Source organism: Chenopodium quinoa, unplaced genomic scaffold, assembly GCF_001683475.1.
Source record: "Chenopodium quinoa cultivar QQ74 unplaced genomic scaffold, ASM168347v1, whole genome shotgun sequence".
Lineage (NCBI taxonomy): Eukaryota > Viridiplantae > Streptophyta > Magnoliopsida > Caryophyllales > Amaranthaceae > Chenopodium > Chenopodium quinoa.
This window is the reverse complement of record NW_018742738.1, coordinates 10,842,731-10,861,049: the sequence shown is the minus strand read 5'-3', so window position 1 is coordinate 10,861,049 and position 18,319 is coordinate 10,842,731. Positions and strand designations below refer to the sequence as shown.

Sequence of the window (18,319 nt, the reverse complement as noted above, 5' to 3'; positions counted from 1 at the left end):
TATCTCTCTCTACTTTCTCTCTCTTACTTACCTTCTCTTAAACACATTCTAACTTTGTCATCGGAGTGGTTATCCCCGGATCACCCTGGGGTTAGCTAACTTCTGTTCATCGTGTAGGTTCTCAGCTTGCTGATAGGAGTATCAGGATCTCAGGTTCGGGTTCTCGGGCTATCGGATACAGACAGAAACATTTTTGTTTTTTTTTCATTATTATTATAAAAAGGCAAGAAAAACACTAAATTTGTCAATCAGGCTGATTGACTAGGGCAAGCCCAACTTAAAAATTGGCACCCTCCTTGATGTTGCTATTTCATGCAAATCCTCCAATAAAATGACACGAAAATCCTTAAACATCGCCTTAGAGATGATAAGCTAAAGTGTTTGCCCTATGAAAATTTAAAGTAAAACTTAACAAAACGTCAAAATTTAAATGAAACTGAATACTCCCTCCGTGTTTTTTTTAAGTGTTACACTTTTCATTTTCGGCCGTATTTTTTTAAGTATTACACTTTTTTTTTTGGCAAAAATCTACATTAAAATATTATAGTTCTCTCCTCTCATGGTCCCACTCAAACCCACTACTTTTATTATATCTTTCCTCTCACATTCATTACTTTTCAATAAAATATTAACCCTACTATTTTCATTTTACAATTTTTTAATACTCCAAATATCCCACTTATCTCTTATTTTATTTACCTAAAAGCTATATGCCGATCAAACTTTAAGACGGAGGGAGTATTAATTGTTGATATTATTTAGATCTGATGGTTATTTTTGATTTAAAACGCCCCTGGTTTTAAAATAATCGTGTCATTAATTTTCCTTAATGTTATCAATTACTCCGTATATCTTCTTACTTAGTGCTTTGAAAAATTAACTTTTAAAGCTGCACTTCTCTCTCACCTCCATTGAAGTAAACTACAATTCCTCTACTGGCGGTTACTGAGTTTTATCTCCATTATCGAAGCAGCTTCTGAAGTAAGTTTCTTTTAATCATCGATTATCAGTTTGAAAATCTAATTTATTAATATCAATTCAATTGTTAGTATAGTCTATTTAATCAATTCAATTGTTAGGGTTCAAAGTTGGATTATTCAACTAAAATTACTTCTTGATTTTTGCAGCTTGACAATGGGAACATATCTTAGTAAACCTAAAACTGAGAAGGTGTCTGAAGATGGTGAAAATCATAGAGTCAAATATGGGTTGTCATCCATGCAAGGGTGGCGTTCATCTATGGAAGATGCGGTAAGTTCAAATTATGGCCTTTAAACTATCAAAATCACCTATTACCTCCGTTTCCGTTTCAAATTATTTGCGACGATTTTATTTGGCGTAAAGTATGAGTAGAAAATTTTTAATCGTTGCATATAATTTGAAATGGAGGCTGTCTTTTATGGACTGTATATTTATATGAAGGAGAATTTTTTTTATGGATTGTATATTTATATGAGAACATTTGTTCTTTTGTTTATTTTTTTTTTATCATGGTTTGGTGTAGGGATAATACATATTTTTGGTATATGAACTAGAATGAGAAAGTGAACATGAAAGTGAAACCTTTTACCGTAATTTGATTAGGAAAAAAAACAATTGAGTAGAATTTTTTCGCCGAGCAAGTTTATGGATGCCTGTAGTAGGGGTGGAGAGCATTAAGGAACAAGTTGAATGCTGGCTGTATTATCTGCTTTCATCAAAAAGCTAGGTTTAATACCGACTTGGATCTTCTCTTCAGGACCGGAATGCACTTTGTTCTATTTCATTTGTCCACAATAAAAGTATAGCTCTAAAAATCGGGCTAAGTTGCATTAAGAAGAGATATTTGTTGAGAATAGCTGGTAGGATTCCAAATGGATGCTGCTGAAGATGACGATCCTTTCTGAGAAAGGCTCCAATTTGACTAAATATATAACTGTTTAATGAAAGAAGCTCAATTTCGCAGCAATTAGCTTGAAAATTTATTTCATATTATTAAGGGCGGGTGATATCTGAAATGTGTATTGAAATCATCTAGCAGGCGCATAGGCGCATGTAGATGTTGGTGGGTGTTGTTTATCTTTCACTCTCTTTCTACTATCCAATGATTGGTTTACCAAGGACAAAGTCTGTGAGCTTGTAAAGGTTAAAGGAGGCTAATGACTTATTGAGTTGGTTTGTGCTAATCCTTGCTAAACTTTACTTTGGCATGTATCACCTTTGGTCTAATTCTAAATTGGTGCACCCTGGATCGAGTATATATGGCTGGGAGAGTTGGAACTGTAAATGGCATTGTTCATTCTGCAAGATATTTAAGAACTTGCTGTCTCTAAATTTTTTAAAGTTCTGAGAAAGTTATGTAGTTAACTTCTCACCATCAACTCAAAAAATGAAAAAATTGCTCTGAAGAATTACCGCTACTACCTATTCTTCTTCTTCTTCTTCTTCTTCTTCTTCTTCTTCTTTTTTTTTATTTTTTTTTTATTTTACTTTATATTTTATTTTATTTAAAATCCAGTGTATGAGTAATATGTTTTACTTGTCTACAGCATGCAGCTCTTCCAGATTTGGACAGTTCTACATCTTTCTTTGCTGTATATGATGGCCATGGAGGTAAATATTTATGTGTTTTTCCCATTACATACACACATCAGTGAATAATGTAGTAGACCGGACTTGGGGAAGGGCACTTTTGGTCATGTAAATTAGCTTGGAGAGGAAGGCCGTGAGTGAGTTTCTAGAGGTGAGAGAGGGAAAGGAAGTGATGACCGATGTATACCAAGGTGCTCAGTCTAGGACTAGGAGAGAGAATAAGCTGATAACTGGTTGGGTTTATTTTACTTTATGTTATTCTGTAGTTGGAGTGTCCAACCACTTGAAGCTCTGTGATTATAAACCCACTTGATTATATAATCACATCAGATAGCAATGTGCTTTCATTTTCCTTCTAAGCTCTCTTCTTCTTTCTCAATTCTACTGATCTGATGACAAAATACCTGGCATTACAGCTCAGCCTTCACATATATCTTGCCTTTTAATTAGTATTTAGTTGCTAATTTCTATTTTAATCACTCTTTGTTGTGGGAAAGTAAATTATTGGATTTCTACAAAATGGGGGCCTGGAATGTTGTGGACAAGATGGCTGAAAAGATCTGGTTTGATAATGATCTTGGTTTAATCAGGCTGTAGAAAATAGTTACTTTGCATTGATAGTCATACTTGTTCGTAGGGTGATGGTGGTTCATATTAGCTGTATGACACATTAAACGCCTAAACTGACTTGGATGATTATTGAAAGGCATGAATTGTTTTTAGATACACAAATTTCTGAAAATTTTCAACCAATTTTCTGCTTCAAGCATTTCACACCTTTCTTCACATTTATGAGTTGCTGTTTCTGGGATTCTTTCGAAGTTTTCATGTACGCTGAAACAGAGATGTAAGGAGTAGAGTATTTTGGTATTATAAAATTCTTTCGTCATGATTTTTAATCTCCCATGAATGCTCTTCTTTGTTTTTCCATTCTATGTCATAGCATTGATGAACAAATTTCTTTCTGTTTGACTAATAGAAGGGTTTATGGGGTGTCTCCTTGTGTGATGAGTCTTGAAGAAATGGGGAGGGTATACCATACGTTCTTCGTTTGACTGGTTGATATTCCATTTACTCTATGCTCTCTCTCTCTCTCTCTCTCTCTACGTGTTTATGAACAGTTGCACCTCTGAAAAGATAAGCAGAACAGTGCTTTTGCCATAATTCAGTATGTTCAACCCTCCATCTCCTCTTATCTTCACCTTCTACATATTGTTTTAATGAAAATGTGTACTAAAGTTCAGGCTCTTTCATTTTGATCTTGGAATTTACAAAGTGCTTTGCTGGAGACTACAAATTATGGCAAAAGCACTGTTCTGCTTATCAGTTTTTCACACACAAGTAAGAGTAAATGAAATAAGAAAACTAGTTTAACTGGTATATAACTGAGTTGATTATGACGCATTTACCAGCTATTTTATGGCAGGTGATTGAATCTTTATTTTATGCTTTATGGGCTTGCAAAACATACTTAAGTTTTACATAGTTTCGACTATGGCATGCTTAGATATTCTGACAGTCTGAGACATTTGATTGCCAGCTTAATCTTCTTGGGGTGTTTCCTATCTGTTTCCTGATGCTACGTAATGTTTCTTGCGTTTCTGAGAGCAGGGATATTTGAAAGGAGAAAGTTTCTGTGCTTCATAGTGATTTATGCATATTGTGTATGCCTTAAATATGGGTCAATATATTTTTTTTTCCCTTTTTAAAGTGTTTTTTTTATTTTTTTTTATTTTTAATATACTCTATATTCTAGATTTTTTATGATCATTTATATTGGAAAAAGGAATATTAATTTAGGCTAGTTATTGTTGCTTCCTAAGGATTTTGGAACTGAGGTGCTGACAATTTTACTAATTTATTTGATTATTCTGATTCCACTTCACAAGTTAGCAGTCGATGTTTATGCTTGAGAATGTGAACTAATTAAGTTGTTAAGTCTTAAGAGACAGCGACAGCTCAGGATTGGAGGAAATACGTGGACTGGGAAGTGAGAATATCTTTTTGATGGTCAACAAAATCATATTTTCTGTCTATTGAAGTGCTAGAATTTGTATTTGATTTTGTGAGAAAATCCCTACCTATGAGCTTGTTCTGTTCTGTCTACTGTGAACTTGAGGAGTGTATGGGAAATTGGAAAAACGTGTTTAGTGAAGAAGGCCCCACCTTGTGTGTGGGTGGAGGTTCAAGGGTCAGATACTAGTTGAGAGATACATGACTACTCTTTCCATAAGTCATGAGTTTTTTTTTTTTTTTTTTTTTTTTTTTTTTTTTTTTTTGATGTCCAGCTTAAGGAGAAACTTTGTAATATTTGTATGTCCTATGTTCCAGAGTATCTAGACAGTCACTGGTCTTGCACAATACTGAATTGGTTAGTACCTCTGTTCATGTATCAAATATGAGCTAGAGTAATGGATTGGAAAATTCTGTTCCTACCCATACTTGCACAGCATAACATCTTAGTTCCTCCAATGGATAGGGTGGGTGGTGTGACTTTTTGTAAAATAGGTTGATGACCATGAGCTGGCCATTCTTTAGAAGATGATTGTGAACTTTGGTTTGTGATGAGGAATAAGTCAAACCTTTGTCACATGTATATTCTGGGTAAGAAATTAGAGTAGAGATTAGAAAGTTTGAAGCTGACTAATAATTATGATGGAGGTGGTCTAAAGAAGGTTTTCTCAGTTTGAGTTTGTTTTTTATTGCTGTTATGAATTGTGAGGATGTCTTGTCCTCTAACTTTACTTATCTTTTATCTTCAAGAAAAAAATTCCTCTCTAAAACCTGAAGGAAAATATGGCTGATGTTATTCCTTCCATAGTAAATTGTGGTGCTATACTTCTTCTTTGCTTCCCTATCTTTCTTCTTTCATAAGTGATATGGTCTGCTTCATATACTGAGGAGCTTGTAGGCCTGCTTTCTCCTCATATATGCTGTGACAACTCATTATGCATGACAGAGTTTTACTTTCTTCACTTTTGTTCTCTCTCTCTTTCTCTCTCTCTCTCTGTCTCTCTCTCTCTCTCTTTCTCTCCTTTTTTATTGGTTGAAAGCTTTTGAAGTTTATCTTATAAATGGAACTTCAATTTGGAAGAGTGATGTAATGAACTGATTTTCTGAGTTTATATTTCTGATTTAATCATGCAACAAATAAGGATTAAAGCTTGGATATTGATTGAAAATGGCAAGGATTACAAAAGATAGGTTTAATAGCTTGAGGCTATTAATCTCCAACACTGAGTTTAGCTCACAACTCTCCAACAATGGCTTTAGGCCATAACTCTCTCGAGGGTTCACACCAAATTTCTGCCTATCTTCGTTCTACCAGTCTCTATTTATTTATACTACTTAGCTAAATTGTACAGCTTTAATTACTAACTTCACCACCCCTTTGTCACTATCCTAATATGCCAACTAGTAACTGCAGCCTTAAGTTGCTGTTTCTAGGTGTGGTTGTGCCTCACCACCTTGATTGAGATAGTGCTCAGAGGTCTCAGACCCTGTCCTTTTCTCTGCTGGCTGTTGTTTGTATAACCCACATGTGGCTTGCTCTGATTCTTTACAAGTGACTTGCTGGTTCAGCTGTTAATTTAAAGATTTGTTAGTGTTTCTGTATTCTCATAGTACAGTAACCACTCTGTAGGAACTAGGGGAACTAGATAAACAATACTTCTAAATAATTCATGGAGGTTCTGCTTTCCCGTAGGTGTTTGTTGCAAAGAGTGCAAAGTGTGAGAGCGTGAGAAAGGAAAGGGGGGGGGGGTGTGATGGGGTGGAGAAATTTTTTTAAGGCATCTGGAATTTGTTTCTATGAATTTTTTTCTTCTCACCTCATTTCTCCCTAGAAAAAAGGACAGCCTTTGCTGAGGATGGATGAAATTTATAGATAGGATGATAACAGTGAAAATCAACATTAAAGTTGCCCAAGACATACAAGAATATGACAAGTGAAAGACTTAGATGCTGCAATGCATTGGGTTTAGGGAAATCGGTATTATTGGTAGGTGCATAATAAGTTTTTTGTTAGGATTAGCTTGAAAAGAAGGCAAGTGAGTAAATTAGAGGGACAGTAGGGAACTGCTTTACTTCAAAAAAATGATTTTATTTTAGAGTTTGCTTATGGTAATGTCCACTGTTTAGCAACTCGAAGCTCTGGGGTTCTGGTTCTCCTTGGTGATAATTTAATTGCTGCTTAAACAACCATATATCAATAATTTCCTAAATTCTCAATTTCTCATCTACTCAATTTCTTCATTTTATTCCCTGATTTTCCAATCTATTGAAAATGCCAATGACAATCAACGCATTTTCCTATGCTTTCTCTTTTTTTTTTTTTTCCCATTTGTTTTTATTTTAAATCTTTTGCTTTACTTGTATTCTTTCAGCTTGTGCTTGAACCACTGTCAAGTACTGATAGATAACTTTTTCACAATGCGTTGCAATTTAATTCTAAAGTCTGGGTTTCTCATTTGACAGGGAAAGCAGTTGCTAAGTTTTGTGCAAAGCTTCTTCACAAGGAGTTACTTAATGATGAAGCGTACATGGAAGGTGATTTGGAAATAGCACTCCGTAGAGCTTTTCTCAGGTTATTTTCTTTTTCAAACAGGTCTGCATTGTATTCGATCTGCATTTTATTCAACTCATTAGAAGGTTCATGTACTATAAAGATGGTTTTAGATTTTTATGTGTCAATTTGGAACTTGAAAGTTGACTAGAACATACCATGGTTGTACCGTTGTAGATAAGGCCTCTTACTTGAAAACTGTGTCTATTACATCTAGAGTAATCTGTGTCGAAATTATCTCAAAGGAATATTTTATCTTGGTAGTGAAACCACCTATCCTATATTATGTTAAAGTTGACAAACCTGATTAATGTTTGGTTTTATTGAATCTGCTCAGTCACTCATTGTAGGGAATAGTTTCAAGCCTTTAAAATCCCACTAACTTGAACCCCACTGTGATCATACACTAAAGTACGGTGGCGTCCAAAAGGGAAGAAGATAGAGCAAAAGAGTCGCCAACAAGTTTTTAAGGAACTTGTAAACCGTTCACGAGGTGAAGGTTACACCCCTTAACGATCCAAGAGATCGTCAACTCCATAAGGTCATGAACCAAATAAGGGTTCGGGGATGATGGTACAAATCCAACCTAAAAAAGATTGAACCTGCCCTAATAATAGGCCTCTACTTTATTCTGCTTGTATTCATGTGCGTTTTCTGACTAACATACAATCAATAGGATTAACCCTAAACCTGTTTAATCTATGTTGGTTGAATATAATGCACAAAGAAACTATTATTGGCGATCACTTGAATTATAATCAAAGTTAACCCTAAACAAGAATATTAAATATCTTATTAAGCGTGATTGCAAATACAAAATTCCCTTTAAACATGCATAAAAAGGTGATCAAGCAATAAAATAAATATCAAGCAACATAATAAATAATCAACATCATTAATGAGAATAATATCAATCATAATCAATGATAATCATAATCATGTTAAAGCATAGCAAGATCCTAGGCATGATACTAACAAGATTAATAACAAACCCTAGCATGTCACTAAGCAATAAAAATCAAATCTTTAGCCCTAACATGATATTAACAATCTAAATATTAGGGAGAATATAGGAAGCATCGTAGAAATCATACTTGATATTAAAAATTACCCTAGACATGATACTAGGAATATCATAATAACAATGTAAACATGATTTCTACATCATAATATCAATAAAATCAATTAAAGTACTTACTTGGATGCCTCGTACCCCTTTCTAATAACAAAATACACACGTTAGTAACTTCAAGGAAAATAATAATCAAAACAATTAAATTAAATAATTTAAATAGAGATTTGGGACCAAACCCTTAGAAATTAAAACCTTTCACGTCTAGGGCGAAGGCAACTTCGAATATGGCTAGGTGTTTCTAGATCTTGTGAATGCGGAATTTTGTATGAAAACCAAAGTTTAGAAAAGAGAGAGAGAAAGAGAATAATCAAGAAAATCTTGATGAGTGTTGGTGATTGAAAAAGGGGAGATATGACCTCTATTTATAGGAAAAAAAGAGAGTCGAAGAATTAAGAAAAGAATCCAAATTTGAATCGAAATAAAACTCGTAGACAGCAGTTTTTGCGGGATTTGTTTTTATTATATCTTTTGATCCAGGAATCGGAATAAGATGAATAAGATGTCATTGGAAAGATCTTGAAGTCTACTTTCTAACCCAATTGGAATCAAATTAAAATATGTTGTAGAATAAAATATATGAATGAAGTAGTGAGACGGTGTCAGTTTTGGATAGAGTTTGATATCTTATTCATATCTTTTCCGTTATAGCTCGGAATTATTATTATAATATATCATTGGAAAGATAATTTCAAGATCTATCCAACCATATAAAATTTGGATAAATAATATGAGGCACAAAAATAATATCTGACTGTCTTTGACCATGTTTAAATCCGAATAGAATTAGGACTTTAAAAAAGGAAAGTTTTATAAAAAAAAAGAAAGTTTATATTTAAATCAAATTCCTTAATCTTATCTTTTCAAAAAAGGATAATTAAGATACTTTAGAAACTTATAGAAGATTTTAATCAATCCTAATTAGTTTAGGATTAGGATTAAACCTTTGGACCCTCCTCATGATCATTGGGTCGTAGGTAAAATCCGGTTTGGGCCCAGTTTAGTATTTTGGCCATAACTTCCTCAATATTCATCGGAATTGGGCTTATAATATATCGTTGGAAAGGTCTTTTCAAGCCCCATCCAACTACACCATTATTGGACCCTTATCATGGACCAAACTAAACTGGAATGGACGTTTTCATAAAATAGAGTGGGTTTTCGAAAACAGAAAGAAAGAATTTTAACAAAAACTAACCGCAACACTAGACTTTTCACACTTTCACCTCATTCGATTATGGTTTGACGTGAAAGGTATTCATCACTGGGTTTGGTTTTGGGGAGACACAAATGGGTGTCTACACTCATCAAATCACTAAATATCGTTTGCTTCCTCTTGCCCGAAAAGGTGTTGAAGTGGGCCAACCTTCTCATATTCATTCTCTCTGTTTCTCATGGTTGTCAAGTGACTCCAGGTCCTCATCAATACTCTCTTCCTTTTAGGTGGAGTGTTTGGTTCACAAATTTTAGGAATGAGGTATGAGTTTAGGCAGTCTAAATCCATACCGTGTTTGGTTGATAAATTTAAGAATTTTAAACTATACCTCAAACCCTACACCGTGTGTTTAGTTGATAATTTTGAGAATTTTTAAACCTTTACCTCCTTTTGGAATTGAATGGAATGAAATAGAATCCATTCCAATGTTTGTTTGTGCATTTTTTGCCATAGAGTCTCATACTAACGGTATCTGACTCTATTTTAAAACCCTACAATCTCATACCCATCTCCACCCCAAAGACTCTAAAGGTATTGCATTCTAAATACCAACTCTAACTAGTTACTAATCCATTTCAATTTCATACCAAACAAGTATAGCAAGGTAATGGGGTTCTTAATCCATATCACCATGGTATGGGTTCCCAATCCATTTCATTCCAATTTATTGAACCAAACGACCCCTAAGATATGGGATTGAGAAACCTAGGGCAGAGGTAAGGTTGGTTCATATCAATACTTTCTGTATAAAAAACTTCATTCCAATACCAAACATATGCTATTAAGAATCAAATACCAGTACCAAACCCATATCATCTTGATTTCGTTCCTAATTTCAACCCCATACCCTCGATGGAATTGTTGAGCTAGTTTACGAGTTTCACTTGTGGGTTGTGCTAAAGTACTTATCCGTTCTAGTTTTTTTGTGTTTTTTTTTTTTTTTTTTTGTGTTTTTTTTTTTTTTTTTTTCCAATAGGCATTTTCCTTATAATTGCCTTTCTATCTGTCTTTATATTGATTTTGGACTTGTGATAATGTCTGAAATTCTTTGCCAACTCTAAAAGCTGGTTTATATCAATGCCAACCTGATTCATAGTTTCTAGAATTGCCTTTTTCCATTTCCGTCTTTGCTTTGTGCTACCTAATTGGTAAGTCAAGATTGATCCAATGGACAATTGGACATACAGAAATTTTAGGCTCTTATTTTCATTACATTGTTACAAAGGACATATTTGATGTAGTCACTTCTACTTTGGATTTGAAGATTTAATGGATTAGTGATTCGTTTGAAAAGATGTGCTTCTAAAACATTTCTATTGTATGAATTGAACCCATATATTTTATGATTAATTAAATTCCCCTCTCAAATTTTGTTGATTAGGCAACATTAATTGCTATTTGTTATTAGGTGCAAGCTTACCAGAGATAGGTCTGACAGATAGTGTCCATGGTCATCTTTCACGACATTCAATGATGTTGATCTTAACAAGTGAAGCACCTTGTTTTCTCTTTGATGATTATTCCCATCATATGTGTATTTAGGACTGTATATTAGCTCTTTTACTCTGTACTTTGAAAGACTATTTTATATAATATATTCCCTCCGTGCTTTAATAAGTCTTACAGTTTGACCAAACACGCATGCCGAGATACTACTTTGACCATCAATTGATCTAATTATATGTAAATAAAATCATAGTAAATTTTATAATATGAAAATATACATTATAACGAATCTGATAATATATAATACAATAACATTTGTTTTTTTATATATTGGTAAATTAATCAAGTCAAACCCATTATGGGGATCAGTAAAAAAAGTCAAACTGTAACACTTATTAAAACACGGAGGGAGTAGTATACTTTCTATGTTCTTTAAATTTTGCAATATTTTACATTGTGATTGAAATGTAAGGAAAGAGTATGTGGGGTCGAGTAGATTCATCTGTATATATACTTTCACAATGTCAACATTTTATAATTATAATTGAGTTTAAGACTGTGCTTTGGGAAGCTTATTTCTCTCCATTTTTTTTTGTTCGGTTCATTCCATTTTAGTATGTTATTTTTTATTCCATAATTGTTGCATACATCCTCATTCTCTCTCTTACTTTATTCACCATTTTCTTACACAAACCCTTTTTTTTTTTTTACCTTCTCTCTGCCTTTACCCTACTTTATCACACCTTCATGTTCAATCAATGAAAGCCTTAATCCCATAAGTGGGCCGGCTACATGAACCAAAAGTGATTATTCCATGTAGATCACACCCTCGTGTTCAATATTTCCTTAAACTGCATATTGTGTAGAACATTAAAGAACAACCGAGGGTGTTAAGACACGAACAAATATGGCTCATTTTTTGCTCACTTTGCAGAATGGATGAAATGATGCGTACAAACAAAAAATGGAGAGAATTAATTTGGGAGGATAGAGAAAAAAATGATGGGATTGATGATGAATTGTTTCTCATGAGTGGTGAAAATGAGGCTGAAACTGATGCGGTATCAAATGAGGTAAGTACATTGTTTTGGACAAACTAGAACATGGCCTTTTTTCTATCAGATTCAACTTGACCAATATATGATGCTATGAGTTGGCATGTATTTTTGCTTGTCAACTGTTGCTTATTGGTGGATTGATAGCTTCTTTTCTGCGGCTAGTAAAACTTAAATGCCATCGATGTTTCTTATAAAGGTAAAGCTTGCTTTTCTGTGATGATCAACAATTATTTGTTTTAATTAGTTATATCTTTTATGCTTATTACTTTATGTAGAACCATCATTTGATGTCCCCTCTTCTATTTGTTTATTTTTATGAACACGATTTTGGTTCTTTGACTCCCATTTTCTTTGATATACGACCAGGAGTCTGATTCTGATTTGGAGGAACCAACATCTGGTTGCACGGCATGTGCTTTAATAATCCAAGATGACAAGTTAGTCGTTGCTAATGCTGGTGACTCTCGTTGTGTGATGTCTAAGTGTGGTCAAGTAATCCTCTCTCTTCCCCTCCTCTTTCTCTTACTATGCCCTTCCCCTCTTTACCCCTCACCCAGTGTAGCAATTAAAAGAGTAGATATGTTTCTTTGCCATACATGCTGTATTTGTGATATTTGCATGCCTTCCAAAAAAAAAAAACAAGAGATCACCATTCAAAATTGTTAGTGGGTCGAGATTAGGTCAAGATCAAGGTCAGGGTCAGGGTGTAATGTTTTTTTCCAGTTGTAAAAGGTCATTAGTGGGTCACGTTAAACGATGAATTGTTTATTTTGATAAGAAAATTATAATGAAGTAATGGTTAAAAAATCTATGTATGTATAGAATATATGAAGTATCAATTAAATTTACTTACAGTATGATTAATACGAGCAATCTGAATTTGAGTATTATTTAGTAAATTCGAGTGACTACTTTAGGTTTCATTTTATAAAAAAGAAGATGGTTAAACCCAGTTGTTACTCTCAAGGAAGGTTATTAAAGAGGCTGAGAGAAACTAAAGGGCAACTAAGGAGCTGCTTCCAAATTATGGTGAGCTTAGACTTATATTATCCAATAATCAAAGTGGATGGAATCCAATATTGCCTTATAATTGTCTTAAGTAAATCACCTAAGGAAAATTTTAAGCACAGAGGGGAGAGAGAGAGAGAGAGAGGCACAAATGTATGCTACCACAAAAGAGAGAGAAAAGAAAAGAGAACATTCGACCCTATTTGAGTTTGTTGATATGTCCGCGACAATATTTAATATAATGTGGTGGTCACTAAAACCCTATAATGACCCTATTATGCCTCTGTTTCATGAAGAGTAGAAGGGTGAAAACCATTAATGTTGCCTGCGCCCGACCCTTTTTTTCTATTGACAACCCTGTCCTATATAACCTCTTCTAAGCAATTTTTTCCCAGGGAAAAGATTGGGGAAATGACAAGGTATACTAGGTTCATTGCATAAAATGTCATGCATATTTGAGATGAATGGCACGTCTTGTTGTTCCTTTTTTATAATAGGAATGTCCATCATTACTTATATGCTCCGCTAAGGATGTAAGATAATCATCCCAGTAACTAGTTTTTTCTGCATCTACGATGCTGATCTTTTTGTACAGGCTTATGAATTATCCAAGGATCACAAACCTGAACTTGAGGCTGAGCAAGATAGGATCCTGAAAGCTGGTGGTTTTATCCATGGTGGACGGATAAATGGATCCTTAAACTTGACAAGAGCCATTGGTGATATACCTGTTGGAGCTATTTGTCCATTAGAAAGCTGTCAGTGTTTTTATTGCTTTCCTCGCCTCTTGGGGCATTCAAAATAAAACCTATTGTGTGCAGGAGACATGGAATTCAAGCGTAACAATGTATTGCCAGCTGAAGAGCAAATAGTTACTGCAAATCCTGACGTAAACACTGTATGTACAATGTTGCATGGACACATCTATTAGATTGTATATAGTATAAATATTGCATGTAGTTTTGCAGCAGAGGAATCTAGAGTTCTTCTGTCTAGAAAACTGTTGCCATGGACAATTTTTAATAACGAATTGTGGGTTTGTGGCTCACTTCTTGTGACCTGTTATGTTTCACCTACTGTAAAATGACAATTTATCAATTGTTACCACTTATGTAATCATTATTATCCCTCTTCAGGTTGATCTTTCAGAAGATATAGAGTTCATTGTGATCGCATGTGATGGAATTTGGTATGCCTTTTGCTTGATCTATTGCGGTAACAATCACTTTTTGCAGAAGTTAGCTTTGTTGGTTCTGTTAGTTAATTGAACTTTTTTTTTTTTGAAAGGCTAGTTAATTGAACTTGATATATTCTTTTTTTGATAAATTTGAAAAGTTATCCATGCACATGAAATTCTTAAATGTGATATTCTGTTCAGTGCCCAGGTGATAGGATTATTTTTTTTGAATAATTCTGATCCTAAAGTAACCAACAATTGTGAGTAGCTTACAGAGTTATTGTGCTCAACTGCTCACATGTTGGAATTTGGTATTCCTTGTGCATGATTTCTTGCAGGCCTTAACTATTACTCTTTGCAAAAGTTGAAATAATTGGCTCTTCTATTAGTTGATTTAACTTTATATATTCTCGTTTTGATAACTTTGAAAAATTACCCATGCAAATGAAATTCTGAAACTTGACTTTCTGTTTAGTGCTCAGTTAATAGATTTTTTGTTTTTTTAACCTAAAGTAGCCAACAATTAGGGTAGCTTACAATCTTCTTTATTTGTATCTTCTTGGATGCACATGCAAATGGTGTATGTTTTGTCAAATGTCTGGATATACTGGGTTGTAGCAAAATTTCTCTTTAAAACAGCAGCTATGATGACTTTGAATGATATCATAGATAAATTTTATTTTAATTTTACCTAGTTTATTATTTCATGGTTTTGCTGCTGCTTCTCTCTCTCTCTCTCTTTTTTTTTTGTTTTTTGTGTGTGTGTGTTGATTTATTGTCTTATTTCATTGCTCAGGGACTGCATGTCAAGCCAAGAAGTAGTAGACTTTGTACATCAACAATTGAAATCGGTAACTCTTAATTTACTCTCTTACAATAATGTCTTATCTGACTTGTCCTAGTATTTAACTGCAAGTGCTTGTAACACTGCAGCAAACTAAACTTTCTGTCATAAGTGAACGGCTATTGGACAAATGCTTGGCGCCTTCTGTTGGTGGTGAAGGTTGTGATAATATGACCATTATTTTGGTTCAGTTGAAGAAATCTGCAACCTCCAGTTCCGGTGTTGATACTGAACATCCTTTTTCTGATAAGTTACATGTAAAAAGTTGAAAATTTTCTTTTCATAAAATGATACACCAGATTTTCTTTTCCATTGACTATGTACTCTGTACATAGAAGTATAGTGTATGCTTTTTTGTTCATGTTTTTGATGTCAAACAAATTGTGGAAGGGTTGCTAATTGAAGATGTAGTGTAAGCAGAAATACCGTTTACATCTCAGGTGAATTCACTTAGTTGAAATAGTTTATACTACATACAATGTTACTATCACACTGTACTTCCAACTACGTGTATTTGTTCAATTTATTTTTGTTCTTTTTGAAATGGGATGTGTTTTATCACTTTTATGACATTGTTGTTCAAAGCTATTTTTATTTTGACATTTTTTGAAGAAAAATGTACACAGTTGTTAATGGTCTCATAAAAAACACATAAGGGAATGTTTCAAAAATAGCTAATGTTTTCCTATCTCAAAAAAACCAAAAGTCAAAAGTACCAAAACACAAAAAGGACAAAATTGCGTATGAAATGAAAAATAAATGCAATAGAGAAAATCAGGCATTCTCTTTAGGGATGGTAATGGATCGGAGATGGGTCGGATGATGCTTCACCCACCCCCATCCACCAACAATTCATCTGTCACTCAATCCATGCATCACCTAATTTACCTACATCCACATTCGATCCATCCATCGTACATGGATGAATCAAGTGGATCGGATGATAAGTCAGGTGAAATAAAAAAATAAAAATACAATTTTGCACTTTCATAAATAAAATAAAGATTAGACAAAAAAAAAGTGATTAATTAATTAAAACCATACATTGTTCTAATGCCTTTTCCTTTTTTACTTTTTTTTTTATAATCAATTCCTAACATTATAAGTAGACATTACATTATTAAAAAGATATGTTTATATATATATCAATTTAATGGGTGGGTGGGTCAGGTTATGGGTTGGATGTCTCATCACCCAACTCTGACCCATTCCGTTACCTGGCTCAACCATATATCACCCGCTTAAATTCGGATTTTCATCCATATAAGTAATGAACTAATGACTATGGAGTATTATATATCAATACATGTCATTAGTTCATTCCTTATCATCTCACTTTTATAGGTATGATAACTCATTGATAAATCAAAATTTATTTGGCTTAAAGATTAAAAATAAACAAGAACTAGTCTTATTAGAAAACTAATATTCGGTAAGTGCTAATGACATTATATGAAAAATGACACATGAACCAATAACTTAATATTGACCCAATAATAAGGTAAATAACTCAATAATTACTCTAGTTTAGAAATGACCCTATTTCTTGAATATAAAAAATATATGGTTAGTTCAACCCAAATTTAGCCTACATGAAAAATAATCTAAATTAGAATTGACCAAATACGTACGGAATCAATGTTATCCTATTCCAATTGAACCGAATTCAATCGAACCAAAATCAATTCGACCCAAAATTATCCAACCTTAAATTATCCAGTTCAAACTTGTTTTAAACCCGATACAAATTTATCCGAATCGAATATAAATGGATCTCGAACCGAGGCTGGGTAACCTTAGCCTGAACATGACCTACTCGAATCTATCGACATGTCGTGGGTCAACCCTTACTCCATCCTATTACCTAATTTGACATCCCTTACTCCATCATATTGAAGTTTATTCTTGTAACACTAAAAATTTGTGCCTGGGCTAATAAACTACTCACCCTGTCAAAAAAAAAAAAAAAATATAAAAAAATAAATTATATAGAGCTACATATTCTTAAATCTTACTAATAATTGGACAGAAAGAAGAAAGTAGTAATGGTTTAAATAAAATACTCCTATTTTAAATCACAAGATTTACAAAAGGAATATTCTGTTGTAATAATGAGAACAAAGTAAGATATAGCATGTGTTCACTGCTTAGCTACCTGAATTCTGATTAAGACCTGATCCCGAACAACACGTCGGCCAGATTCAAAGAGGGAAAGTGTAGATGTACTTCTTCGTACTCTATTGAAAACAATAATGAGTACTCCGTTGTTGAGACTTGAGAATTAAAGAGTTAGATATCATGCCTGCATGGGCGGATCTAGAACCCCCAGATTTTTTGAAAAAAAATTATAAGTTTTGATTTTTTTTTTGAAAAAAAAAAAAAGGTTAAATTTTTTTTTGTGAAGTAAATAACCAAATATTTAAGTCTGGCACATTGGTAAGGGAGTGAGTAATAGCGTAGTGAGGTTCCTGTGGGTTCAAATCTAGTTGCCCTCATTTTTTTTTCCTTTCGATTTCTTCCGTTGTTCTTCCTGAGTTTGTCCATAGTAGGGTCAGTAATTTTAGGAGTAGTAGGTTGGTCCTTTTGTTAAGTTAGAGAGTCAAATGAATTTAGAAGTTAATGAGTTTATTTAGTGGGTTTAATCATGGCATTATACTTCCAGTTTTTTAGCTTATTATTTATTGTTTGTTAGCCTACATATATGGCTCTTGTATTTGGTGAATTAAGCATGAAGAAATATTATTGAGTTCCTTATTTTACTTGCTTCATACTTATCTAATATTATTATTATTTTTATCCTTTACTCCTCTTAATTCTTAAATCTTTATTTGTTTGTAAATTAATAATAATTAGATTAATTACTAATTTGTTTAATTAGTTTTGATATATTGTTGAATACTTGAATTGTTGACAAATTGAATTTTAGAAACTTAGAATTTAAAATTTTTACTTGGTCTTTTAATTGATAATTAGAAAAAATTTCCATGGTCAAATTTGTGTTTATTGGGGACTTGGGATTTTTGTTTTATGTGTAATATTGATTTTTTGCACTAGAATTGTAGATTTATCATTTATAGAATTACTAATGTATTAGCACGCTTTCAAAGTATAAAACTAAAAAAATGCTTTTGTAGGGTTTTTTTTTTTTTAATTTTTTTAATTTTTCATTTTGTAACTGTTTAATCCATCCATTTGCAATAAAAAATTTGAACTTATGTATTGAATATTTAATTAATATATGAACATTGTTTTGGGTAAAATTACCCCGCCACGTGGTCCAATGAGAATTGGACACGTGTCCAT

General features: G+C 33.3%; 1 protein-coding gene across 2 annotated transcripts; it reads left to right on the top strand.

The window, feature by feature from the left end:
• The first annotated feature begins 818 nt into the window (after positions 1–818).
• On the top strand, positions 819–15,542 carry LOC110724239 (probable protein phosphatase 2C 21). 2 transcript variants are annotated; one of them, XM_021903650.1, is made up of 11 exons: positions 819–981; positions 1,128–1,251; positions 2,529–2,592; positions 7,048–7,156; positions 11,864–12,002; positions 12,354–12,479; positions 13,591–13,714; positions 13,817–13,893; positions 14,132–14,210; positions 14,969–15,023; positions 15,106–15,542. In XM_021903650.1, exons 2-10 carry the CDS (start codon positions 1,135–1,137, stop codon positions 14,992–14,994), a joined length of 861 nt encoding a protein of 286 aa, XP_021759342.1. In that variant the 5' UTR covers positions 819–981; positions 1,128–1,134; the 3' UTR covers positions 14,995–15,023; positions 15,106–15,542. The 2 variants fall into 2 exon arrangements, with proteins under 2 accessions (XP_021759342.1, XP_021759341.1); XM_021903649.1 differs by having other exon boundaries at positions 820–981; positions 14,132–14,184.
• Positions 15,543–18,319: the final 2,777 nt, after the last annotated feature.

Bases quoted from the DNA above. Each gene is read 5' to 3' on its own strand.
- LOC110724239 (XM_021903649.1), top strand. From the start codon at position 1,135: ATGGGAACATATCTTAGTAAACCTAAAACTGAGAAGGTGTCTGAAGAT. The intron at 12,003-12,353 runs GTAAGTACATTG...ATATACGACCAG, and splicing joins CTGATGCGGTATCAAATGAG to GAGTCTGATTCTGATTTGGA. The intron at 13,715-13,816 runs GTGATATACCTG...TATTGTGTGCAG, and splicing joins AAACTTGACAAGAGCCATTG to GAGACATGGAATTCAAGCGT.